The following is a 21420-nucleotide window of genomic DNA, read 5'->3' on the forward strand; positions in this document are numbered from 1 at the left end:
GCCAAATTCAATTCCTTAATTTCTTCATATCTTTTACCTCCAGGCCTTTAATCGTCTTAGGTGCTCTTCTCTACACTTTTTCCAAAGTCTCAACATCTTTTTTGTAATGTGGTTGTCACAGTTACGACAGATAAAACTCTTCAAAAGAACTTCGAGACACTGTTTACCTTAAAGAATCTTTTATTCGAGAAACAAAGTATCGGCACTACATAGTTAAAGCCAAAAACTGAATTCCCTGACCCTGGGCAAAAAGTAGCTAAACACAATTCCCTCCTCCAATTAACAGTCATTAATCACATTCCCCAATTAGCTTGAAGTGTGGGCTTCCTCCCCAGCTGCCCTGCCCACAAAATCTTTATCAACTCTGGGTGCAATAACCTTGGATTCCCATGGCTGAGTTATTATTGTTATGACTAACTGGACTCTAATCCATATTCCCCTCCCAGCATCAACTAACTCTAAGAGCAAAAGAGTAAAATGGATGCAATTCCATCTGTTGTCCAAGCAAGAACATCCAATGTTAGCAGCGTTGACATTAGTAACCAATCTGGATGCAGTATTCCAGTGGAGAAGAGTACCTAATATGGAAACAGAGAGAAGATTAGAGGGGACTTTGGTGTGACCATTTGAGGGGGAATTCCCACTGTTCGTCTGCATGAGCCTTCTCTTAATAATGCAGGTTAAGTGGCAGTTCAGTTGGGCATTGATGGTACCATTTTTCTATTCTGATTTCTGGCTCAACTCATCCTCTTCTTCGCTGCCCTCCGAGTCGCTCCGCACATCCTTTTCCACCTGCAAGAGAGATACAGATATGTTGCCTCCTTTTAAGCCTGCATGGCTAGAATCTGTTAGAGGATGGGGAAAGAGGCAGAAAACTTGAGGGGAGGGGGGCATAGAACTAGTCTTTTTCACTGGGGATGCATGACTTTTATATAATCTGAGGGCCACACCAGGTTTTATGTGCCATGCAAGCAAACCCATCCCTTTTTGAAGAAGGGGTTTCATAGGTTTTAAAGGGTCATGGGTGGGGGCTTTAACCCACTGCAAAGCTAAGATATTGGAGAGATTGAACAATCTTTTGTTTGAAAATATTATAGGGTTTCTGGCTTCAGCAGGGGATTAGACTAGAAGACCTTGAAGGTCCCTGCCAGCTATATTGTGATTGAAGAAACAATAGATGGAAATGAACCAAGGAGAGAAGCAACTTGGAATTTGGGAGAAATTTCCTAACAGTGAGGACAATTAAGCAGTGGAACAGCTTGCCACCAGAGGTGCTTCATCACTGGAGGTTTGTAAGAAAAGACTGGACAGCCACTTGTCTCAAATTGAATAAGGTCCCCGGCTTGAGTAGGGGGCTGAACGAAAAGACCTTGAAGGTCCCTTTCAGCTGTATTCTGATTGATTGACCTTCCAAATTGCACAGTCATCCCCTCTCCTTGTACTCCGGGCTTGAGGGATACTGTTTGAATCCCACTAATTCACAGCTGGTCTCTGGATTGTATATTTTGAGACCCATTTTACTGTATATGATGAAATGAATGGTGGATGGCCCTCTATAACAGCTTGTAAAAACGGATCTGCAATTCTGATTCTGCAGCATGGTCCATCTTTCCGGTGACTCCCCATTTATTTCTTCACAGTTCAAATGCACTTGCTTGGGTGTTGCAGAGGGAAGAGGAAGAGGATCCTTCATTCTGGTTTTTCTTTATGAACATATTTTGCGTTTCTGCAAAGTTTCCTGTTCTTTCAACCACCCACCTCCAAGATCACCCTTATGTGTATATGGTGTTGTTTGGATCTTAAAAGTACAGGTAATTTTTGACCTGTGACCATAATGGAGCCAATTGCAGTCATAAGTGATGATAGTCATTATATGAAATGCCCTCGGTTAACGACCCCTGCCTCTGCTCTCCCTGATGTGGTCCTTAAATGATTGCATGGGTCGTTAAGCAGAGTGCAGGGTGCCTCAGGCATAACAGAATAACAGAGTTGGAAGGGGTCTTGGAGGTCTTCTAGTCCAACCCCCTGATCAAGCAGGAAACCCTATACCATTTCAGACCAATAGTTGTCCAGTCTCTTCTTAAAACCTTCCAGCATTTATAACTTATGGAGGCAGGTTGTTCCAATAATAATAATAATAATAATAATAATAATAATAATAATAATAATAATAATAATAATAATAATAATAATAATAATAATAATAATAATAATAATAATAATAATAAGAAGAAGAAGAAGAAGAAGAAGAAGAAGAAGAAGAAGAAGAAGGAGGAGGAGGAGAAGGAGAAGAAGGAGGAGGAGGAGGAGGAGGAGGAGGAGGAGGAGGAGGAGGAGGAGGAGAAGAAGAAGAAGGAGAAGGAGAAGGAGAAGGAGAAGAAGAAGAAGAAGAAGAAGAAGAAGAAGAAGAAGAAGAAGAAGAAGAAGAAGAAGAAGAAGAAGAAGAAGAAGAAGAAGAAGAAGAAGAAGAAGAAGAAGAAGAAGAAGAAGAAGAAGAAGAAGATGATGATTCCCCCACTAATGGACCAATTCTTTCCTTAACTTTTTTCTTCTTTTTTACATGTTGAAAGAAACTTTTTTAGTTATTTTTGACTTTTGTTGCAAGCCTTAGTTCATTTTGAGCCTTAGCTTTCCTCACTTCATCTTTGCAGGCATGGGCTATTTGCTGATATTCTGACTTAGTTATGTGCCCCTCTTTCCAATTCTTATACTTGTCCTTTTTATCTTTCAATTTATCAGAGAGTTCTTTATGCAGCCATGCTGGTTTCTTTTGAGAACTGTTATTTTTCTTCTTTGTTGGTATTGTACTAGACTGGGCCTTTATTAACTTTTCAAAATTTCCCAAGCTTCTTGAGTTGTTTTCCCCTTTAGGATTCTCATCCATGGAACTCTTCCCATGGTCTCTCTAAGTTTATTGAAATTAGCTCTTTTAAAGTCAAAGACTCTAGTTTGGCTGTATTCTATTGCTTGTGCTTCCAGAATGTTGAATTCCAATATTGCATGATCACTTCTCCCCAAGGTTCCTGTGGCTTCGACATTTTCTATCATTTCATCTCTGTTTGTGAGAATTAAATCCAATATGGCTAATTTCCTAGTTCCCTTCTCTACTTTTTGGGAGAGAAAGCTGTCTGCTAGGTTTGTCAGGAATCTGTTTGATCTTCCATTTGGTGCAGAGTTTGTCTCCCAGTTGATATCAGGGTTAATAATTAATTCTTCTAACTGTCAGGAAGTTTCTCCTTAGTTCTGGGTTGCTTCTCTCCTTGATTAGTTTCCATCTGTTGCTTGTTATCCCTCCTTTGCAGCAGCCTCTGAGATATTGGAAGACAGTTATCACATCACCCCTAGTCCTTGGGAGCTTTCCCCATCCCTAGATACCCTATGCTCTGCATCCCACCCCTCAAAATCCCTCACTGACAATGGAGCAGGATAAAAAGGATTCAAACTTCCTCTTCTCAGGGGTTGACACAAAGAAGAGGCAGTCAAGCTCTTCTCCAAAGCGCCCGAAGGCAGGACAAGAAGCAATGGATGGAAACTAATCAAGGAGAAAAGCAACCTAGAACTAAGGAGAAACTTCCTGACAGTTAGAACAATTAACCAGTGGAACAACCTGCCTCCAGAAGCGGTGAATGCTCCAACACTGGAGGTTTTTAAGAAGAGACTGGACAGCCATTTGTCTGAAATGCCTGAGCAGGGAGTTGGACTAGAAGACCTCTAAGGTCCCTTCCAACTCTGTTATTCTATTCTATTCCATTCTAAATTATGGGTGGTGTTGTCCTAATCTGACAGACTTATTTTAAAGAAAGAGAAACATACAACAAAGCAATCCAGAGAAAGTAGGGACGTGTTTTGAGTTTGAAATCTTTAATTCTAATTCTAAATTCTGGTTTTGACCCTCCTCACCAACATGTACCTCCAGCTCACACCTCCCCGAATGCTCAGTTTCTACCCTTACCGCTCCATGGATCAGGAACTGATAAAGCATGCGGATGACCAGGTAGGACCAAAAAACGTGAAGGAGCTGCATGATCATCAGGAGAGCATTGAAGAAGTAGTAGCCGAAAAAAGGCTGGCAGAGTTCCATGGAATAGAAATATGTGTTGTGGAGAATCCTTGGGGGAGGGGCAAGGAGGACGGCAAAAAGAAAGAAGGAAAGGGTTATCCACTCTATATTTTTGAAGGCTGGGATAATTAACCCAGTAATGAAGTCAGGTTATTGACTAGGTCTTCAAAAATGTTGTTCTCTGTCATGTGTTGAGTCCCACCTAGTAGCTGGGGACAAATCTTTTGTTGTTTGGAAATTGGTTTGATGATGGCACCTCCCACCCTCTCTCATTCTAAGCACTACAAAGAATCCAGCCTAATCCATGACGCATGTTCATCTGAAGCAAAAATCCATGTCTCATACACACAGCATCGCTTCTGAGATTTGGATTTATCTGTATTTGTTAATTATTATGCTTACTAGCAATTCAATGCTGTTTATTTTGTATTTGGGTCCTTACTGTATGTATTTCTATTTTTCCCAGTTTCACCATCCTGTTCCTTTAATAAAGCATCCAGATCTATGCACACGGTCTGTGGTTTATTGAAGGATAAGTGCGTTTAATTGCATGCCATGTTGCACACAGCGAGGACAGAACAACCATAATGGAAGCCAGAATTTGTATTGTAACTCACAACAATCATTCGTTGAGGCGCTTAGATGACCAGATGCAATTTTACAAATATCTTCATAGTGGTCATTAAGCAAATTCTTTTATTTCTATGCGTGGTGTAGGAAGTCGGCACACGAACACCCCACAGAAAATGAAATATTTTGGGGAATATTAAAAAGGCAGGATAGAATATTTCCCCTAAAGGAGAAATGGAGAAAAATCTTAACAAAGGCAGAAACCTGTCCCAGTCGCCCTGCCTAATGCAGAAACCTGAGGAGGCCAATCTTTAGAAATGGAGGTTTGGTAATCCATTCAGAAAGACTGGGGCCACACTATTCATAAGCAAAATGCCTTCAGCCACAGCTCCTACAGAAAGCTGGAGCTGATGGAATTAGAAAAACAAAGACTCCTAAAATCTACATTACCCACCCAGCTCCAAGGACAGGACGTGACCTCCAAGCCACAATGGGAGCCAGGCAACCATAATTAGAATCACAAAAGGGCACACTCAAGAACTGGTCAAAATACATTTTACAATAGGCATCTCAAACACAAAGCCCTAAAGAATGCATAAAAACCCATCTACCCTCAACTCCAATGACAGAATTTATTTATTTATTTATTTTAATTCCATTTATATCCCGCCCTTCTCCGAAGACTCAGGGCGGCTTACAAGCTTAGCAGTAGCCTTCATTCTATGTATATGCCTGCTTGTTAAAACCATTCAATATCACAGTAGTCCATGTCTATACCCCAACCACCAGTGCTGAAGAGGATGAAATTGACCGGTTCTATGAAGCCCTACAGCACCTTATAGAACTAACACCAAAAAGTGATGTCCTTATCATCATGGGGGATTGGAATGCTAAAGTAGGAAGCCAAAAGATAACTGGAATAACAGGCAAATTTGGCCTTGGAGTACAAATATGAAGCAGGGCAAAGGCTGACAGAATTTTGTCAAGAGAATACGGTGGTCATAGCAAACACTCTTTTTCAACAACTCAAGAGATGGCTCTATACATGGACATCACCAGACGGTCAACACACAAATCAGATTGACTCTGTGCTCTGCAGCCAAAGATGGAGAAGCTCTATACAGTCAGTAAAAACAAGACCAGGATCTGACTGTGGCTCAGACCATGAGCTTCTCATTGCAAAGTTTAGGCTTAAACTGAAGAAGGTAGGGAAAAGTACTAGGCCACTCAGGTATGAATTAAATCATATCTCTGTTGAATATACAGTAGAGGTGACAAATAGATTTAAGGAATTAGATCTGATAGACAGGGTGCCTGAAGAACTATGGACAGAGGTTCGCGACATTGTACAACAGGTAGCAACTAGAAACCATCCCAAAGAAAAAGAAATGCAAGAAAGCAAAATGGCTGTCTGAGGATGCTTTGCAAATAGCTGAGGAAAGGAGGGAAGTGAAAGGCATTGAAGAAAAAGAAAGATATGCCCAATTGAATGCAGAATTCCAGAGAATAGCTAGAAGAGGTAAGAATGCCTTCTTAAATGAACAGTGCAAAGAAATAGAAGAAAAGAATAGAATAGGGAGGACCAGAGATCTTTTCAAGAAAATTGGAGAAATGAAGGGAATGTTTAATGCAAAAATGGGCATGATACAGGACCAAAATGGCAGGGACCTAACAGAGGCAGGAAAGATTGAGAAGAGGTGGCAAAATTGCACAGAAGAACTATACAAAAATGAACTTAATGTCCCTGATAACCACGATGAGGTGGTCACTGACCTTGAGCCAGACATCCTAGAATGTGAACTGAAGTGTGCCTTAGAAAAGCTGAGCAACAACAAAGCTAGTGGAGGTGACAGTATTCCAGTTGAGCTGTTCAAAATCTTAAAAGACAATGCAGTAAAAGTGCTACACTCAATTTGCCAGCAAATTTGGAAAACTCAACAGTGGCCACAGGATTGGAAAAGATCAGTTTACATTCCAATTCCAAAGAAAGGCAGTGCCAAAGAATGTTCAAACTATCGCACCATTGCACTCATTTCTCATGCTAGTAAAGTTATGCTTAAAATCCTACAAGCTAGACTCCAGCAGTATGTGGATCGAGAACTACCAGAAGTACAGGCAGGATTTCGAAGAGGCAGAGGAACTAGAGATCAAATTGCTAACATATGCTGGATCATGGAGAAAGCTAGAGAGTTCCAGAAAAACATCTACTTCTGCTTCATTGACTATGCTGGATCATAACAAACTGTGGAAAGTTCTTAAAGAGATGGGCGTACCAGACCATCTTATTTCTCTCTTGAGAAACCTATATGTGGGGCAAGAAGCAACAGTGAGAACTGGACACGGAACCACTGATTGATTCAAAATTGGGAAAGGAGTCCGGCAAGGCTGTATACTGTCGCCCTACCTATTTAACTTATATGCAGAGCGCATCATGAGAAAGGCAGGGCTAGATGAATCAAAAGTTGGAATGAAGATTACCGGTAGAAATATCAACAACCTAAGATATGCAGATGATGCCAATCTAATGGCACAAACTAAAGAACTAAAGAGCCTTTTCATGCGGCTGAAGAAGGAGAGTGCAAAAGTTGGCTTGAAACTTAGCTATGGTGCTGGAGAAGACTCCTGCGAGTCCCTTGGACTGCAAGGCGATCAAACCGGTCAGTCGTAGAGCAGATCAATGCTGACTGCTCTTTAGAAGGCCAGATCCTGAAGTTTAAACTCAAATACTTTGGCCACCTAAGGAGATGGAAGGACTCACTGGAGAAGAGCCTAATGTTGGGAAAGATTGAGGGCAATAGAAGAACGGGACGACAGAGAATGAGGTGGCTGGATGGAGTCACCGAAGCAGTAGGCGTGAGCTTAAATGGACTCCAGAAGATGGTAGAGGACAGGAAGGCCTGGAGGAACGTTGTCCATGTGGTCGTGATGGGTCGGTCACAATTTTGCAGCTAACAACAACAACCCTCAACTCCATTTTGTCACCTGTCCCAGAACTACATGATGTTGATGAGGTTCTGCTCATCAATAAATAGGAACCTTCTTCCCTAAGCAGCCTCCACTTTATTTCCAGCATTTTAGCTTCCATTTTATTTCCAGTGCCTTACTTCTGGCTTGGAACTGGACCTGATTTTTCTTTCAACAGTGGTTTTGACAGAAATCAGCCCCAAAGACCAGAAACTAGCAAAAATAAAATAAAATAATCATTGTCAAAGCTAACTTGCATTTTTTTGCCTGCATCAACTTCCAACTCACATTTTGCCAGTCAGAAATGGGAGGGGTGGAGGCTAAAGAATGCATCAGAGTCTTCTGCCACTGGAGATAAGATATCCACGAAGGCCAAGATCTCAGGGCTACCAGCCAGTGTAGGACTGTTTTCCCAAGACAAAAGTACTGAATATAATTGGTGGACGATGAACTGTGGGTAGCCCAGGGATGAAAAGGGGTTTTTACCTATGTGAGTTTTCACGTGAAAACCTCAGAGCTGACCTTGCTTCCACTTCTGCTTTGACAATGATGTTTTTGGAGGACTTCCGGTTTGCCGCGCGGCCACCATGGACGGCTGGGAGTCTTGCTTTCTCTCTCTCCATCATGGCTGGGAACCCCTGAAAAGGGCCGAAAGTCACTCCAAAGAGGTGACCAGCAAGGAGGGGCATTCGCTGGAACACAGGAGAGTTACAACTCTCCCATTACACCTGGCGATCCCTCCAAACTGGCGGATGAAAGGACCAGCCATAAAAATATGGCTCTTCCCTAGGCTGCAAACAGCTAAAGTCACGTTTTCCACCAGGCAACCTTAAAGCAGAATGGAAGAGACTGGGTGAGATCTACCTCTTTTACACTCTAATTATTTTTGTACCTGCTTAAGCTGCTAAGCATTTTTCCCCCTGTGGTAAGGAAAGGGGTATTTTAGCCCTACCCCCAGAAACAGTGGCGATTGACCACCTAGGGGAGTTTAAAACATTAAAAAAGTAACTAGATCCCAATTGGAATTTTATTTCGTAAAGCTTATGGAGTGAAATATTTTTTCTTTTTATTTTTCATTATCTATTTCTGTTGAAAATCTGGGGTTTTTTCCCTTATAAATAAGAAGAAAAACTGAGAATATTAAAATAACTCTGGATCTCCTTATGGATAAAGATGAACAAATTCTGTCTATGTTGAAAACAATAATTCAAACTCTCATCACAGCCAATGAAAAATTAAGAAGCTATGGGAAGGAACAAAAAGACAGCCCAGACATGAAAGCCCAAATTTTGACCACCACTAAAAAATCATCTATACAAAGTACAAGAGAAAAAAAATGAAACATTCAAATACCATGACAGAAGAATTAATTACTCAACAAATATTGACATTTGAAAATCCAGAAAAGACACTGACAACTTGGAAAAAGGAAAAGGTTTCCTATATAAATCAGAAGGAATTGGAGGATCCAGAAAAAGAACAGTTGGATAAGAAGATAAACAACTCAGAACAACCACGTCGATACGGAAGAATAAAGAGATGACCCACCAGATCTACCAGTCCTCTCAAAAAAATGGTGACCAGATGGTTTCGCCAACATCAAATAATATATATGACATTACAAGAAGATTGGTTTGATGACCCAAAAACAAGGACATGGAAGATGATTTGACAAAGCAAAAAAGCTAGAATAAGTCTGAAGAAAAATGGAGTTTTGACCATCTTATGAAAATCTAAAACAGAATTATACTCAAATAGATAGATGTGCATGTTGAACGTAAGACATTGTTATGAATTGAGATAAAGAAAAGTTTTTGGTCATTAAAACATGGCAGTATAAATATTAATAGCTAAATTTGAATGTCAATTTGTGTATAAAGGTTATGTAAAGGTGAATAGGATGTAAAGCTCAAAATGTATTGATGAAAGTAATAAATAGGTCTATATGGAACATCAATAACAAAAATTATTAGTTTAAGCATGAGAGCAGACACAAAGAGGAAGAGAGGGGAAGCATTAAATACTGAAATAAAAAGAAATTTTGATTACTACTTAAAAAAAATGGAAAACTAGCAGAAAGGAAAGATATTGTATTACAAATTTGCTGATGTAGAGGATGAGAAGTTAAATAGATAAGATGTGTATTGGTGATAGAGAAATGGCACAACTGTGTTGTCAAAGCCGCATCCTTTTTGCATGATTCCTGAAGCTTACTTGAAAGGAAGAATCCCCAGACGAGTGAACAGGAATATTGCTGAGAATGCGATAAAGAGTGTGTCACAGGTTTTCTGCCACTTCAGGTACTTAAACGCCTTTGCTGCCTGAGAAAAAAAGAGAAAAAGAAGCAGTGATTGTTGAGTGACTAAGGTTCCTACTTTGTGAACACTTGACTTTCAGGATACAATGACAATATTCTGACATGATAGCACTGACATGGTAGCCCTGGTGACATGATAGCACTGCTCTAATATTTGAGGGGCTCCTACAAAGATAAAGGGGTCAAGCTATTTTCCACCAAAAGGCAAGACAGGAAACAATGAATGGTGACCAGCTAGACGTCTTGCAATACTGAAGGGCCTGCCACAAAGAAGAGAGAGGGTCAACCCATTCTCCAAAGAACCTGAAGGCAGGACAAGAACTCATGAAGGAGAGAAGCAACCTACAATTAAAGAGAAATTTCCTGACAGTGAGAACAATTAATCAGTAGAACAGCTTGCCTCTACAAGTTGTGGGGGTTCCATCACTGAAGGCTTTCAATAAAAGACTGCACAGCCATTTGTCTGAAATGGTATAGGATCTCCTGCTCAAGCAGGGGGTTGGACTAGAAGACCTCTGACATCCCTTCCAAGTCTATTGTTCTCTGGCTTTAAATTGCAGCACCTCTCTTCCCTCTATTAGAGGGATGTTCTAGGTTGCTTCTATCCTTGATTTAGTTTCCATCCATTGCTTCTTGTCCTGCCTTCAGATGCTTTGGACTTGACTTCCTCTTCTTTGTGGCAGCCCCTGAGATATTGGAAGACTGTTATCATGTCACCCCTAATTCTTCTCTTCATTATACTAGACATACCCAATTCCAGCAATTGTTCTTTATAGTACCCTTCCAGTACCCTGATCATGGCAGTGAAAGTTGGACCATAAAAAAGGCTGAGCACCAAAGAATGGAGGCCTTTGAACTATGGTGCTGGAGAAGACTCCTGCGAGTCCCTTGGACTGCAAGGCGATCAAACCGGTCAGTCCTAGAGGAGATCAACCCTGACTGCTCTTTAGAAGGCCAGATCCTGAAGCTAAAACTCAAATACTTTGGCCACCTAATGAGAAGGAAGGACTCACTGGAGAAGAGCCTAATGCTGGGAAAGGTTGAGGGCAAGAGAAGAAGGGGACGACAGAGAAGGAGGTGGCTGGATGGAGTCACTGAAGCAGTAGGCGTGAGCTTAAATGGACTCCAGAAGATGGTAGAGGACAGGAAGGCCTGGAGCAACGTTGTCCATAGGGTCGTGATGGGTCGGACATGACTTTACAACAACATCTTTTAGCCAGTCGCATTATCTCTGGCATGCTGCAGGCAAGAGGCCAGCATAAATTCCTTTCCGAAATTATTTTCTTTTTCCATAGAAGAAGTTATTTTAGGGAGGTGGGGTGAAAAAGCAGAATGTGTTCTTCCTTCCTGGAGTAGGGCAAGAGCATTTCTGAGCTTAACTTACCTCCAGGAGACAATGCGGAACATCAGTTAGAAATAAGATAACCGAACCGATACGGGTGTAATTGAAACAGTATGAGAAGCCAATAAGGAAAATTGTGACTACATGATGGACAATTTGCTGATGAAAGTCCTGCAACAGAAGAGAGGATTGAATTGATGGATTTTGCATCATTATTATGGAGAATTTAAAGTGAAAGTAGGCAACTGTGCCCTCTGAGTCATTGTTTCAGAGATATTTCTTACCTTAGGGAAGCTGGCAGGGAGCAATGGAAATCCTTTCGTCCTTCCTCTCCTTCCCTCCCACCCTCTCTCCCTCTGTTCCTTTTCATATTTTCCTTCCCTTTTCCCCTTTCCCTCCCTCCACGCCCCTTCCTCTTTTCCTTCCCTACCTTCCCCTTTCCTATCCTTCCCAGCAGGCAGGTAAATGGCTTCTGCTAGATGGGAGAAGGGAACAAGGGATTGTGTGACTGGCTGGGAAACTGTCAAAGAATACTGAAAATGAATCTCATAGCAGTACAGCAGTACAGCAGCAGCCAAGAGCATTGAAGGCTCATAACCCTAAATTCCTCCTGGAATTTAGATGTATTCTGTATGTTAGCCCATTTGAGGTTGCCTGCTTCAAAAAGTGTTGCCATGTTATGTACCATTTCGCCTAGTTAAAGGTCATTGCATGTGAAGAATGCACAGAACTAGTGTCTTTGTCTTTTACTTTTTTCTTCATTTCATTGATTGCGCAGTTTTAAAATTAACCACCTGAGTCATATTGATGAGATGGCAACTACATAATCTGAGAGAAAGACATAAATGCTGCTGATGCAACAAAGGAAGAACCATGTTCACTTCTTGAATCTGAACGGGGCTCCTAGACCAGCTCAACTGCATCTCTTCTGCCAGAGACCACTCACCTTCTGCTTGACATCAAAAGGAAGAGTGATGAGCAAGGAGCAGTAGAAGCTGAACTGCATGATGTAGTAGCCAAAAATGCTTAGCTGGAGAGGCTGTAATGCAAAAGGGGAAGGGTTGAATGAAGAGAAATGGTATCATGTCAACTCTAAATTTCCAAAGCAAAAATAAAGTCCTAAAGTGGTGTTTCTCAAACTCAGCAATTGTAATGGAATGTGTGTGTGACTGTCAGGTCCCCCAAACCCTCATTGTTTCCCCTGCATATATATATTCTATTTTGGGGGTCTGCCATTCTGCTGGGGGGAAGGGAGATGCTTTTGCTTTCTACTTTCCCTCCTCTGCCTCTATCATCTTGAGAAAGGAATGTGTCTCCCTTATCAGGGAGACGGTTACTGAGAAACAAAAGCTGGAGAAGACCTTGAGATGCGCGCCAACTGTATCAGCCATCCAGGCTTCATGCCACCTGTGGATTGGACATTATGACTTTAGTCAGAGGAGGAGATTAATTGAAGTGGGTCCTTACATAAAGTGAGATCTGCATAGTACTCAACCTGGAGAGGGTAAAAGTGACAATGGGAGGTTTGTGCTTTTGAAATTGCCACGTTCTGTTAATGTAGCTGTTAAGAAATTTGTTGTGCAGAGGTCTCCTTGTGCTACCAAAGAGTTGCACAGACAAGGAAGGGTACTGAGAGCAGCAAGAGTCACACAGTAAACACAAGAGTACACTGAGTTGTAAAAGGAAAAAGTAGTTTACTTTTGAGGTGGTGTAAACACAAAAATGCACAGTCAAAAATAAACAGTCCAAGTAGCAATCCAAAATACAAAGTCTTCTTACCGGTTCAGAGGTCAATACACAGTTCAGGTTTATAACAGTAAAAGAGCAAAAACAGTAATAGTAGAGAGCAGTGAATTCAGAGAGAGAAAGAAGCTACGTTACTAGCTCCCTCTTATGGCCATGAGAACACTTACACACCCATTGGCCAATTAACATCTTAAAGACATCATGGTTAATATATTTTCAACCCAACATTGTAGGCTAACACCATATGCCTAACAGTAGCCTTATTGTAAAGTAGAATTAGTATTGATTGTATAATTGCACAGAAGAAAAGCCTTCCTCCCTGGCCTCATATAAACTAAGAAAAACTTCAGCAGGCCTGAATCTTTCTGAACCTTTCAAGGAAAAAAGAACTCCTTGCTGGCCATCAAGTTCAGGGGAGGCTCTCTTAGGGCTGAGGTACATGCAGCCTACGGACCAGGAAATATTGTATGGCTGGAAGGAAGAATAGTTTCAACTAAATATCCAAATATCCTATAGGGAATGGCCCAAAAATCCAGCAAAGCAATTGAAGCTGAAAAGGGACAATTCAGCAAGACAATAGTCCGAAGATTTTTTCCCCCATTTTGTTCTATAAAACTAAAGGGTTGAACAGGCATTGGAGAAGGTATCTAGGCACCGGCCCCTAGAGTCGGAAACGACTGGCACGTATATGCAGGGGAACTTTTACCTTTACCTTTACCTTACATAAAGAAGAGGAAGTCAAGCTGTTCTCCAAAGCACCCGAAGGCAGGACAAGAAGCAACGGGTGGAAACTAATCATGGAGAGAAGCAACCTGGAACTAAGGAGAAACTTTCTGACAGAACAATTAACCAGTGGAACAACCTGCCTCCAGAAGTTGTGAATGTTCCAACACTGAAAGTTTTTAAGAAGAGACTGGACAGCCATTTGTCTGAAAGGGTATAGGGTTTCCTGCCTGAGCAGGGGGTTGGACTAGATGACCTCCAAGATCCCTTACAACTTTTTTTATTATTATTATTATTATTATTATTATTATTATCATTATTATTATTATTATTATTATTATTATTATTATTATTATTATTAAACTTTTATTCATAAAACATGAAACTCAGTCAACTCTACACTCAAATAGACTGGCATTAATGGTTGACACAGGTTGCTGTGTCTGTCCAGATCCTTCTGTATCTTAAGCCTATCTTTTGGAGTATTGGCTATTCCTGCCAGCTTGGTGTCATCTGCAAATTTGATGAGTTCCCCATCTATCCCCTCATCCAAATCGTTGATGAAGATATTGAAGAGCACTGGGCCCAGAACAGAGCCCTGGGGCACCCCACTACACACTTCCTTCCATGTAGACGCGGTTCCATTGAGGACCACACGCTGAGTACGGCCTGTCAGCCAGCTACGAATCTATCTGGTGGTGATGCTATCTAACCCACATTTTTCTATCTTATCAAGTAGTAGGTTGTGATCTACTTTATCAAATGCCTTACTGAAGTCCAAGTAAATTATATCTACAGCATTCCTCTGGTCCACTAGTTTTGTCACTTGGTCAAAGAATGTAATAAGATTTGTCTGGCATGATCTGTTTTTGACAAACCCATGTTGACGTTTAGTGATGACTTTGTGTCAGGACCCATCCCAAACCACGTCTTAGGAAGACAAAATTCTTGGAGTCAAGTCTATTCCAAAAAGAATCTTTACTATGACATACTTGGTTGTAGGAAATGAGACAGGACTTAATATTATTCCATGAACTAACCCTTATATAGAGTTCCCGGTTTAACCCCCCTTAGCCTCATTTGGTCAGTCCCCCATCCTTTCTCTCGTATCATCCCTCTTGTGGGAAAAAGGAATTTAGGACCTTTCATGTTTATTGCTCTCTTCCGTGACACAAGCCAGATGCTAGCCCTCCCTTTTGTTTCCCCAGTTCAAAAGGCTTCTCCTTTCCTTTGAAATGCCTAATACCGTTTCAATACACATCCATTCTCTTCTCTTCGGGAGATGGCAGAATCCATGGAATAATGTTTTAAACATACATTTATGAATATGATATAAATGGATTCTGACAGTCCGCTCTCCTTAGAAAAAAGATGTGTCCATCTGTAGGGGAAGGAAAGAGGAAAAAAAACATATGTAAATGTTAATTCGGTTTGTTCGGATATTCTGTATGAAATCTCTTAAGCAGCTTTGGTGCTTTAACGTGGTGTTTGCTGACCCATTCATTTTCTGAGGAGGAGAGGTGTTTCCAAGCCACTAAATATTGGGTTGTTCCATGATGTTTCCTGGAATCCAGAATTTCTTTCACCTCAAAATGTTGTTCCACTTCCACCATGATGGGAGGTGGTGGTGGTGGAATTTTTGTTCATAGGGGAGATTGTTGTTCTCTCTTTATTAGACTGCAGTGAAAGATTGGTTGTATTCGTCTAAGATTTTTAGGTAGTCCTAATTCAACTGTAACTGGGTTTATGATTCTTTTAATTGGAAAAGGTCCAATGTATTTTGGTCCTAGTTTTTTACAGTGTTGGAGAGACTTAAGGTATTTTGTAGACAGATATACCATCTCTCCCACCTTGAACGGTGTGGGATCGGTTCTTTTCTTGTCTGCCTGTGTCTTGTGTGCTAATCTAGCCTCTGTTAACGCTTTTCTGACAATAGGCCAGGTGTATTGTAACTGAGCAATCCATTCCTTTAGTTCTGGAATTACCGGTTCTTTTGGGGTTAGATCAGGTATGGGGTTGAAGCTCTGACCTGTGGCTACTTGAAAAGGAGTGTAACCTGTGCTGGAGTGAACTGCGTTGTTATATGCCACTTCTGCAAAAGGCAGTAGGTCCGACCAGTCCGACTGTTGGAAACTTATATAACATCTTAAATATTGCTCAAGTACTGTGTTAGACCGTTCCACTTGCCCGTTCCCCTGAGGATGATGACTAGATGTCAGTCCTTGGGTAGTTCCTAACAGAGATAAAAATTCCTTCCAAAATGCTGAGGTAAATTGCACCCCCCTGTCAGATATGATGCGTTGTGGTGCCCCATGTAATCTGTAAACATGCTGTATGAAAAGTTTTGCTAATGCTTTTGCAGTTGAAATTTTTGGGCAAGGTATGAAATGGACTTGTTTAGAGAACAGATCAGTGACAGTCCAGACAACAGTGTTTCCGTTGCTTTCTGGTAGTTCTACAATAAAATCCATGGCTATTTCTTTCCATGGGGCTGAGGGATTCGCCACCAGTTGTAACAGTCCTGGCAATTTCCCTTGTAACCTCTTGGCCATTGCGCAAATTTGACAACTGCTCACATAGCTTTCTATGTCTTTTTTCATAGATTGCCACCAAAATTGCCTTTTAGTTAAGTGTAATGTTTTTACAAACCCGAAATGTCCTGCTGATTTTGTATCATGGCACAGTTGCAAGAAATTGGTCCTCTGGGTGGCAGGTATGTATAGCTTCTCACCCACCCAGGGTAACCCATCTTTAATAGTGCACACATGCCTATTTTTCTGGAACCATTCGTCCCCTTCCAAGGACTTTCGGAATTCTATTCCGGTTTGGCTATCCACTTCCGGCTTCATTTTTACTTGTGTCCTGGTGGTGACTGGTGCTGCCAGTTGTTGTTCTGGTACGAGGGGTTTAAAGTCAGTTACCCGTGTGCTATTATATTGGGGCATGCGAGATAATGCGTCTGCCAGGAAGTTCTTCCCCCCCGGCAAGTGTTTGAGAGTGAAATTGAATCGGTGAAAGTGTTGGGACCAGCGGGCTTGCTTAGGAGTGAGTTTCCTGGGCATTTTTAGTGCTTCTAAATTTTTGTGGTCAGTCCAGACCTGGAAAGGTATTTTATTTCCTTCCAAAAATTGGCGCCAAGTTAATAATGACCACCTTAATGAGAATACTTCCTTCTCCCATATTGGCCATCGTTGTTCAGTTTCTGTAAGTTTCCTGGATGTATATGCTCAAGGTTGCAACACCCCCTCATGATTTTCCTGTAGTAATACGGCTCCGACTGCTACGTCGCTCGCATCTGCCTGTATTACAAAAGGTTTGTTGGGATCTTGGTGTTTAAGTACAGGTTCCGCAGAAAAGAGTCTCTTTAGTCTCTCAAATGCTGCTTGACATTCCATTGACCATTTTAGGGGCTGGCTGGGTTTCACGGGTGACCACCCCCCTTTGTTTTCAACAAATTTGTGAGGGGCATTGCTATTTGGCCAAATGCGGGGATGAATTGGCGGTAGAAATTTGCAAAGCCCAGGAAACTTTGCAATTGCTTCCATGTGCGGGGGGGTGCCCACTCTAGTACTGCCCTGACCTTCTCAGGGTCGATTTCGATGCCCTCTGGAGATATGCGATATCCCAGATAGTCGATTTTTTCCTGATGGAATTCACACTTCGATAATTTAGCATATAAATGAGCAGCTCGCAACTTCTTCAGGACTGCTCTGACTAGTTTGATATGTTTCTCTTTGGTTTCTGTGAAGATAAGGATGTCATCGAGGTAAACCAGTACCCCCTTATATAGGTGCTCTCTTAGCACATCATTAATTAATTGCATAAAGACTGCGGGGGCCCCTTGCAGTCCGAATGGCAATACTTTGAATTGATAACACCCCATTGGGCAGTTGAATACAGTCTTCCATTCGTCTCCTTCCTTAATCCTAATACAGTAGTATGCTTCCCTCAGGTCTAGTTTGGTAAAAATCCTTCCTTTCGATAGGTGGGATAGCATATCCTTCATTAGGGGAAGGGGGTACAGATTACATTCACTAATTGTATTTAGGTTCTGGTAATATACGCACAAGCAGAAAGAACCATCCTTCATCTCCCTGAACAGAACCAGGGCGGCCACTTTGGGTTTGGCAGGCTCAATAAATCCTCTTTCTAAGTTTTTCTTTATGAATCTTTCCATTTCTGCCATTTCCCTTGGGCTCATGGCATACATCCTGGATTTTGGGAGTTTTGCCCCAGGTTTGAATTCTATGGTGCAGTCTGTGGGGCGGTAGTTCATCTGCTTTTTCCTCACTGAAAACCTCAGCCAGGTACCTGTATTCCTCTGGTATCTCTGGTAACCCCTTCTCTTTCCCCACTGCTGTTGTCTCCTCCCTCTGGGTTAGGGGGGTGTTTGGGGGTTTTACGTTTTCCTGTTCCACTTTTGGGAAGTTGAGTTCTGCAGTCCTCCAGTTTATCCCGGGGTTCCATTTCTTCAGCCATTCCAGTCCTAGAATCATTGGGCATTCCATGCCTGGGGCCACTATAAACGTTATGTCCTCCTCATGGGGCCCCAGTGATAGGTCGATTGGTAAAGTGGCTAGGGTGGCTGGTCCTCCCCCTGCTATTGTCCCATCTAATTGACTAAAAGAGATTGGTTGTTTTAGCCTCCTCACTGGGATGCTCAATCTCTCCACCAACGTTGGGCTGATAAGGCAGCGGATGCATCCAGAGTCTATCAGAGCTTTTATTTTGGCTGCTTCAGGCATAGGGGAAGCTAATATAGTCACTGTCTTAAGAATGGGTGGAAGGGGTCCACTTACCAATGGTTCTCCCTCTGAGCTGTCTTCCGAGTTGTCCACCGTCCCTGCGGTGCAGGCCGGAGTCCAATCCCAGTTCCTGGCAGGAATTGTGGACTCTACAGCCTCTGTCCCCTTCATGGAAGATTCTTTTGGGTTGCCTTGAGACTTCCCCAGCTTTTTGGAAGATGACGCCTCTGTTTTGCGTGGAGGGGCTTTCGAATGACATTCTGCAGCACGGTGGCCCTCTCTCCCGCAATTGAAACATCCCTTTGATTTTTTAGCCGTGGCCGGTGGGTTTTCCCCCTCACGTGTTTGCTCGAGTGGCAGGCGGCCCTCTGCGTTGTCTCTTCAATAGGTCTATTTCCACTTCCTCTGCCAGGACATCCCAGTGGTCGAGATGGTAGGGGTCTCCTCGAGGCAGGCAAGCATCATACAGGTCGTAGTTTAGACCGTCTTTGAAATGGCTGAGGAGGATGTCTTCTGGCCAGTTCAGCTTGCTGGCGATGGCTCGGAATTCTTGGGTATATTCGGCCACTGTTCTCCTGCCCTGCCTCACCATTTTGATTCTCTCCCGGGCCTTCCAGTCAGCCAAAGGGTCCTCAAATCATCGCCTCAAGGATGACATGAATCAGTTGAAGTCGTTGAGTCTGGGGCGTGGGAGTCATGCAGGTTCACCACCCAGTCTGCAGCCGTCCCATCCAGGGCAGATTGCACAATTCGGATGCGCGTTTTGTCACTGGGGATGTCCCGTCCGTACTCTTCCATGTAGCTGAGGACTTGGGTTAGGAAAAATCCCAGTCGTGATGGCTCCCCCTTGAACTTTGCTTCCAGGGGCGGGAATCTTTGGCTGGAGCGTTGTCTGCGCCGCAGTGTATCGCTCCTCATTTCGATCCCCGTCTGTGGGTCTGGGGTGGTTGGGTACCGCTGAGTCAGTGGCTCCTGTTCCATTGGACGGCCCTGGGGTTTCAGGTGTTGGATCCCTTCCGTCACCCCTCCAGTTGCGACCCCAGGTGTTGTGTCGGTTGCGGTTTCCAGCTCTCTCCTCCCTTAGTGAGCTCAGGGTTGTTTTCATCAAGTTAATAGCTTTTTCCAGAATCCACTCTTCCTCACTGGCGTGCAGGAAGTTCTCCATCTTTTGTTTCCATTCCGGTTGGTGGTCGCTCCGTCTCAGGGTCACTTCTCCCGAAGCCTTTTCCCACTCACTTTTCCTTCCAACGCCCATCGACCACCGGGGTTTTCGTTTGTACTGCTCCGCCGTTTCCTCCCAGGAGGAATATGATGGGAAGAGGTTCCTCTTCCCAGGTTGACTTTCAGTGCAAGTCCTGTCTAATGTCAGGACCCACCCCAAACCACGTCTTAGGAAGACAAAATTCTTGGAGTCAAATCTATTCCAAAAAGAATCTTTACTATGGCATGCTTGGTTGTAGGAATACAAGACAGGACTTAATATTATTCCACGAACTAACCCTTATATAGAGTTCCCGGTTTAACCCCCCCTTAGCCCCATTTGGTCAGTCCCCCATCCTTTCTCTCGTATCATCCCTCTTGTGGGAAAAAGGAATTTAGGACCTTTTATGTTTATTGCTCTCTTCCGTGACACAAGCCAGATGCTAGCCCTCCCTTTTGTTTCCCCAGTTCAAAAGGCTTCTCCTTTCCTTTGAAATGCCTAATACCGGTTCAATACACATCCATTCTCTTCTCTTCGGGAGATGGCAGAATCCATGCAATAATGTTTTAAACATACATTTATGAATATGATATAAATGGATTCTGATACTTCGTTTGCATCAAGGTGTTCGCTGATTTGTTGTTTGATTATCTTTTCCAGAATCTTCCCAGGTATTGAGGTCAGGCTGATAGGTCTGTAGTTTCCTGGATCTATTTTTTCTCTCTTTTCTGAAGATGGGAACTACATCAGCTCTCTTCCAGTCCTCTGGTAGTTCCCCAGTGCTCCACGATCTTTGAAAAATATAGTTCAGTGGTTCTGAGATCACGTCTGCCAGTTCCTTGAGAACTTTGGGGTGTAATCCATCTGGTCCTGGTGATTTGAACTCGTCTAGGCTGGACAGGTGCTCACCATTTTCTTGCCTATCTTATTTATTTATTTATTTATTTATTTATTTATTTATTTAGTTACATTTATATACCGCCCTATTCCCTGAGGACTCAGGGCGGTTTACAGGAAATTAAAAATCCACCATACAAAAGTTAAAAAACCAAATTAAAAAATATTAAATTGACCCTGTATACTTAAAACCCCAATTAAAATTTCTCCTCAGCCTGGGCCCGAGAGCTCAAAGAGCCAGGTCTTCAGGCCCCGGCGGAATGATCGGAGGTCGGGGGCAGTCCTCAGCTCCACCGGCAGCTGGTTCCAGAGGGCAGGCGCTCCCACTGAGAAGGCCCTGTCCCTGGGTGTCACCCGCCGGCAATCTCTCACCGGCGGCACCCTGAGCAGACCCTCCCTGTGGGAGCGCACTGGGCGAAGGGCCTTGTGTTTCTATTCTGTTTTTCATGGCACTGGTTTTGGTAGGTTGGACTGTTTTTTCCCTTTGTGTAAAGACAGATGCAAAAAACAAATTAAATAGTTCTGCTTTCTCCATATTGCTTGTCACCTTCTTGCCACTTTCCCCCACTAATGGACCAATCATTTCCTTAACTTTTTTCTTGTTTTTTATATGTTGAAAGAAGCATTTTTTGTTATTTTTGACTTTGGTCGCAAGCCTTAGTTCATTTTGAGCCTTAGCTTTCCTCACTTCATCTTTAAAGGCAAGGGGTGTTTGCTGATATTCTGACTTAGTTATGTGCCCCTCTTTCCAATTCTTATACTTGTCCTTTTTATCTTTCAATTTATCAGAGAGTTCTTTATGCAGCCATGCTGGTTTCTTTTGAGAGCTGTTATTTTTCTTCTTTGTTGGTATTG

At 42.5% G+C, this 21420-nt stretch overlaps 1 protein-coding gene across 1 annotated transcript in view; it reads right to left on the reverse strand.

Annotated features, from left to right (window-relative positions):
• Nucleotides 1-336: 336 nt before the first annotated feature.
• Nucleotides 337-21420, reverse strand: part of LOC308660512 (ceramide synthase 4-like) — a gene marked incomplete at its 5' end in the record, with an annotated part of 31589 nt that continues 10505 nt past the window's right edge. Inside the window, 6 exons of the mRNA XM_081314903.1 lie at nt 337-578; nt 714-792; nt 3953-4109; nt 9809-9915; nt 11296-11424; nt 12200-12292. Coding sequence (XP_081171029.1) covers nt 721-792; nt 3953-4109; nt 9809-9915; nt 11296-11424; nt 12200-12292 — 558 coding nt within the window. The 3' untranslated portion in view covers nt 337-578; nt 714-720. The remainder of the gene's footprint in view (nt 579-713; nt 793-3952; nt 4110-9808; nt 9916-11295; nt 11425-12199; nt 12293-21420) is intronic.

Source organism: Vipera berus (genome assembly GCF_964194415.1).
Source record: "Vipera berus genome assembly, chromosome: 1".
Classification (NCBI taxonomy): Eukaryota; Metazoa; Chordata; class Lepidosauria; order Squamata; family Viperidae; genus Vipera; species Vipera berus.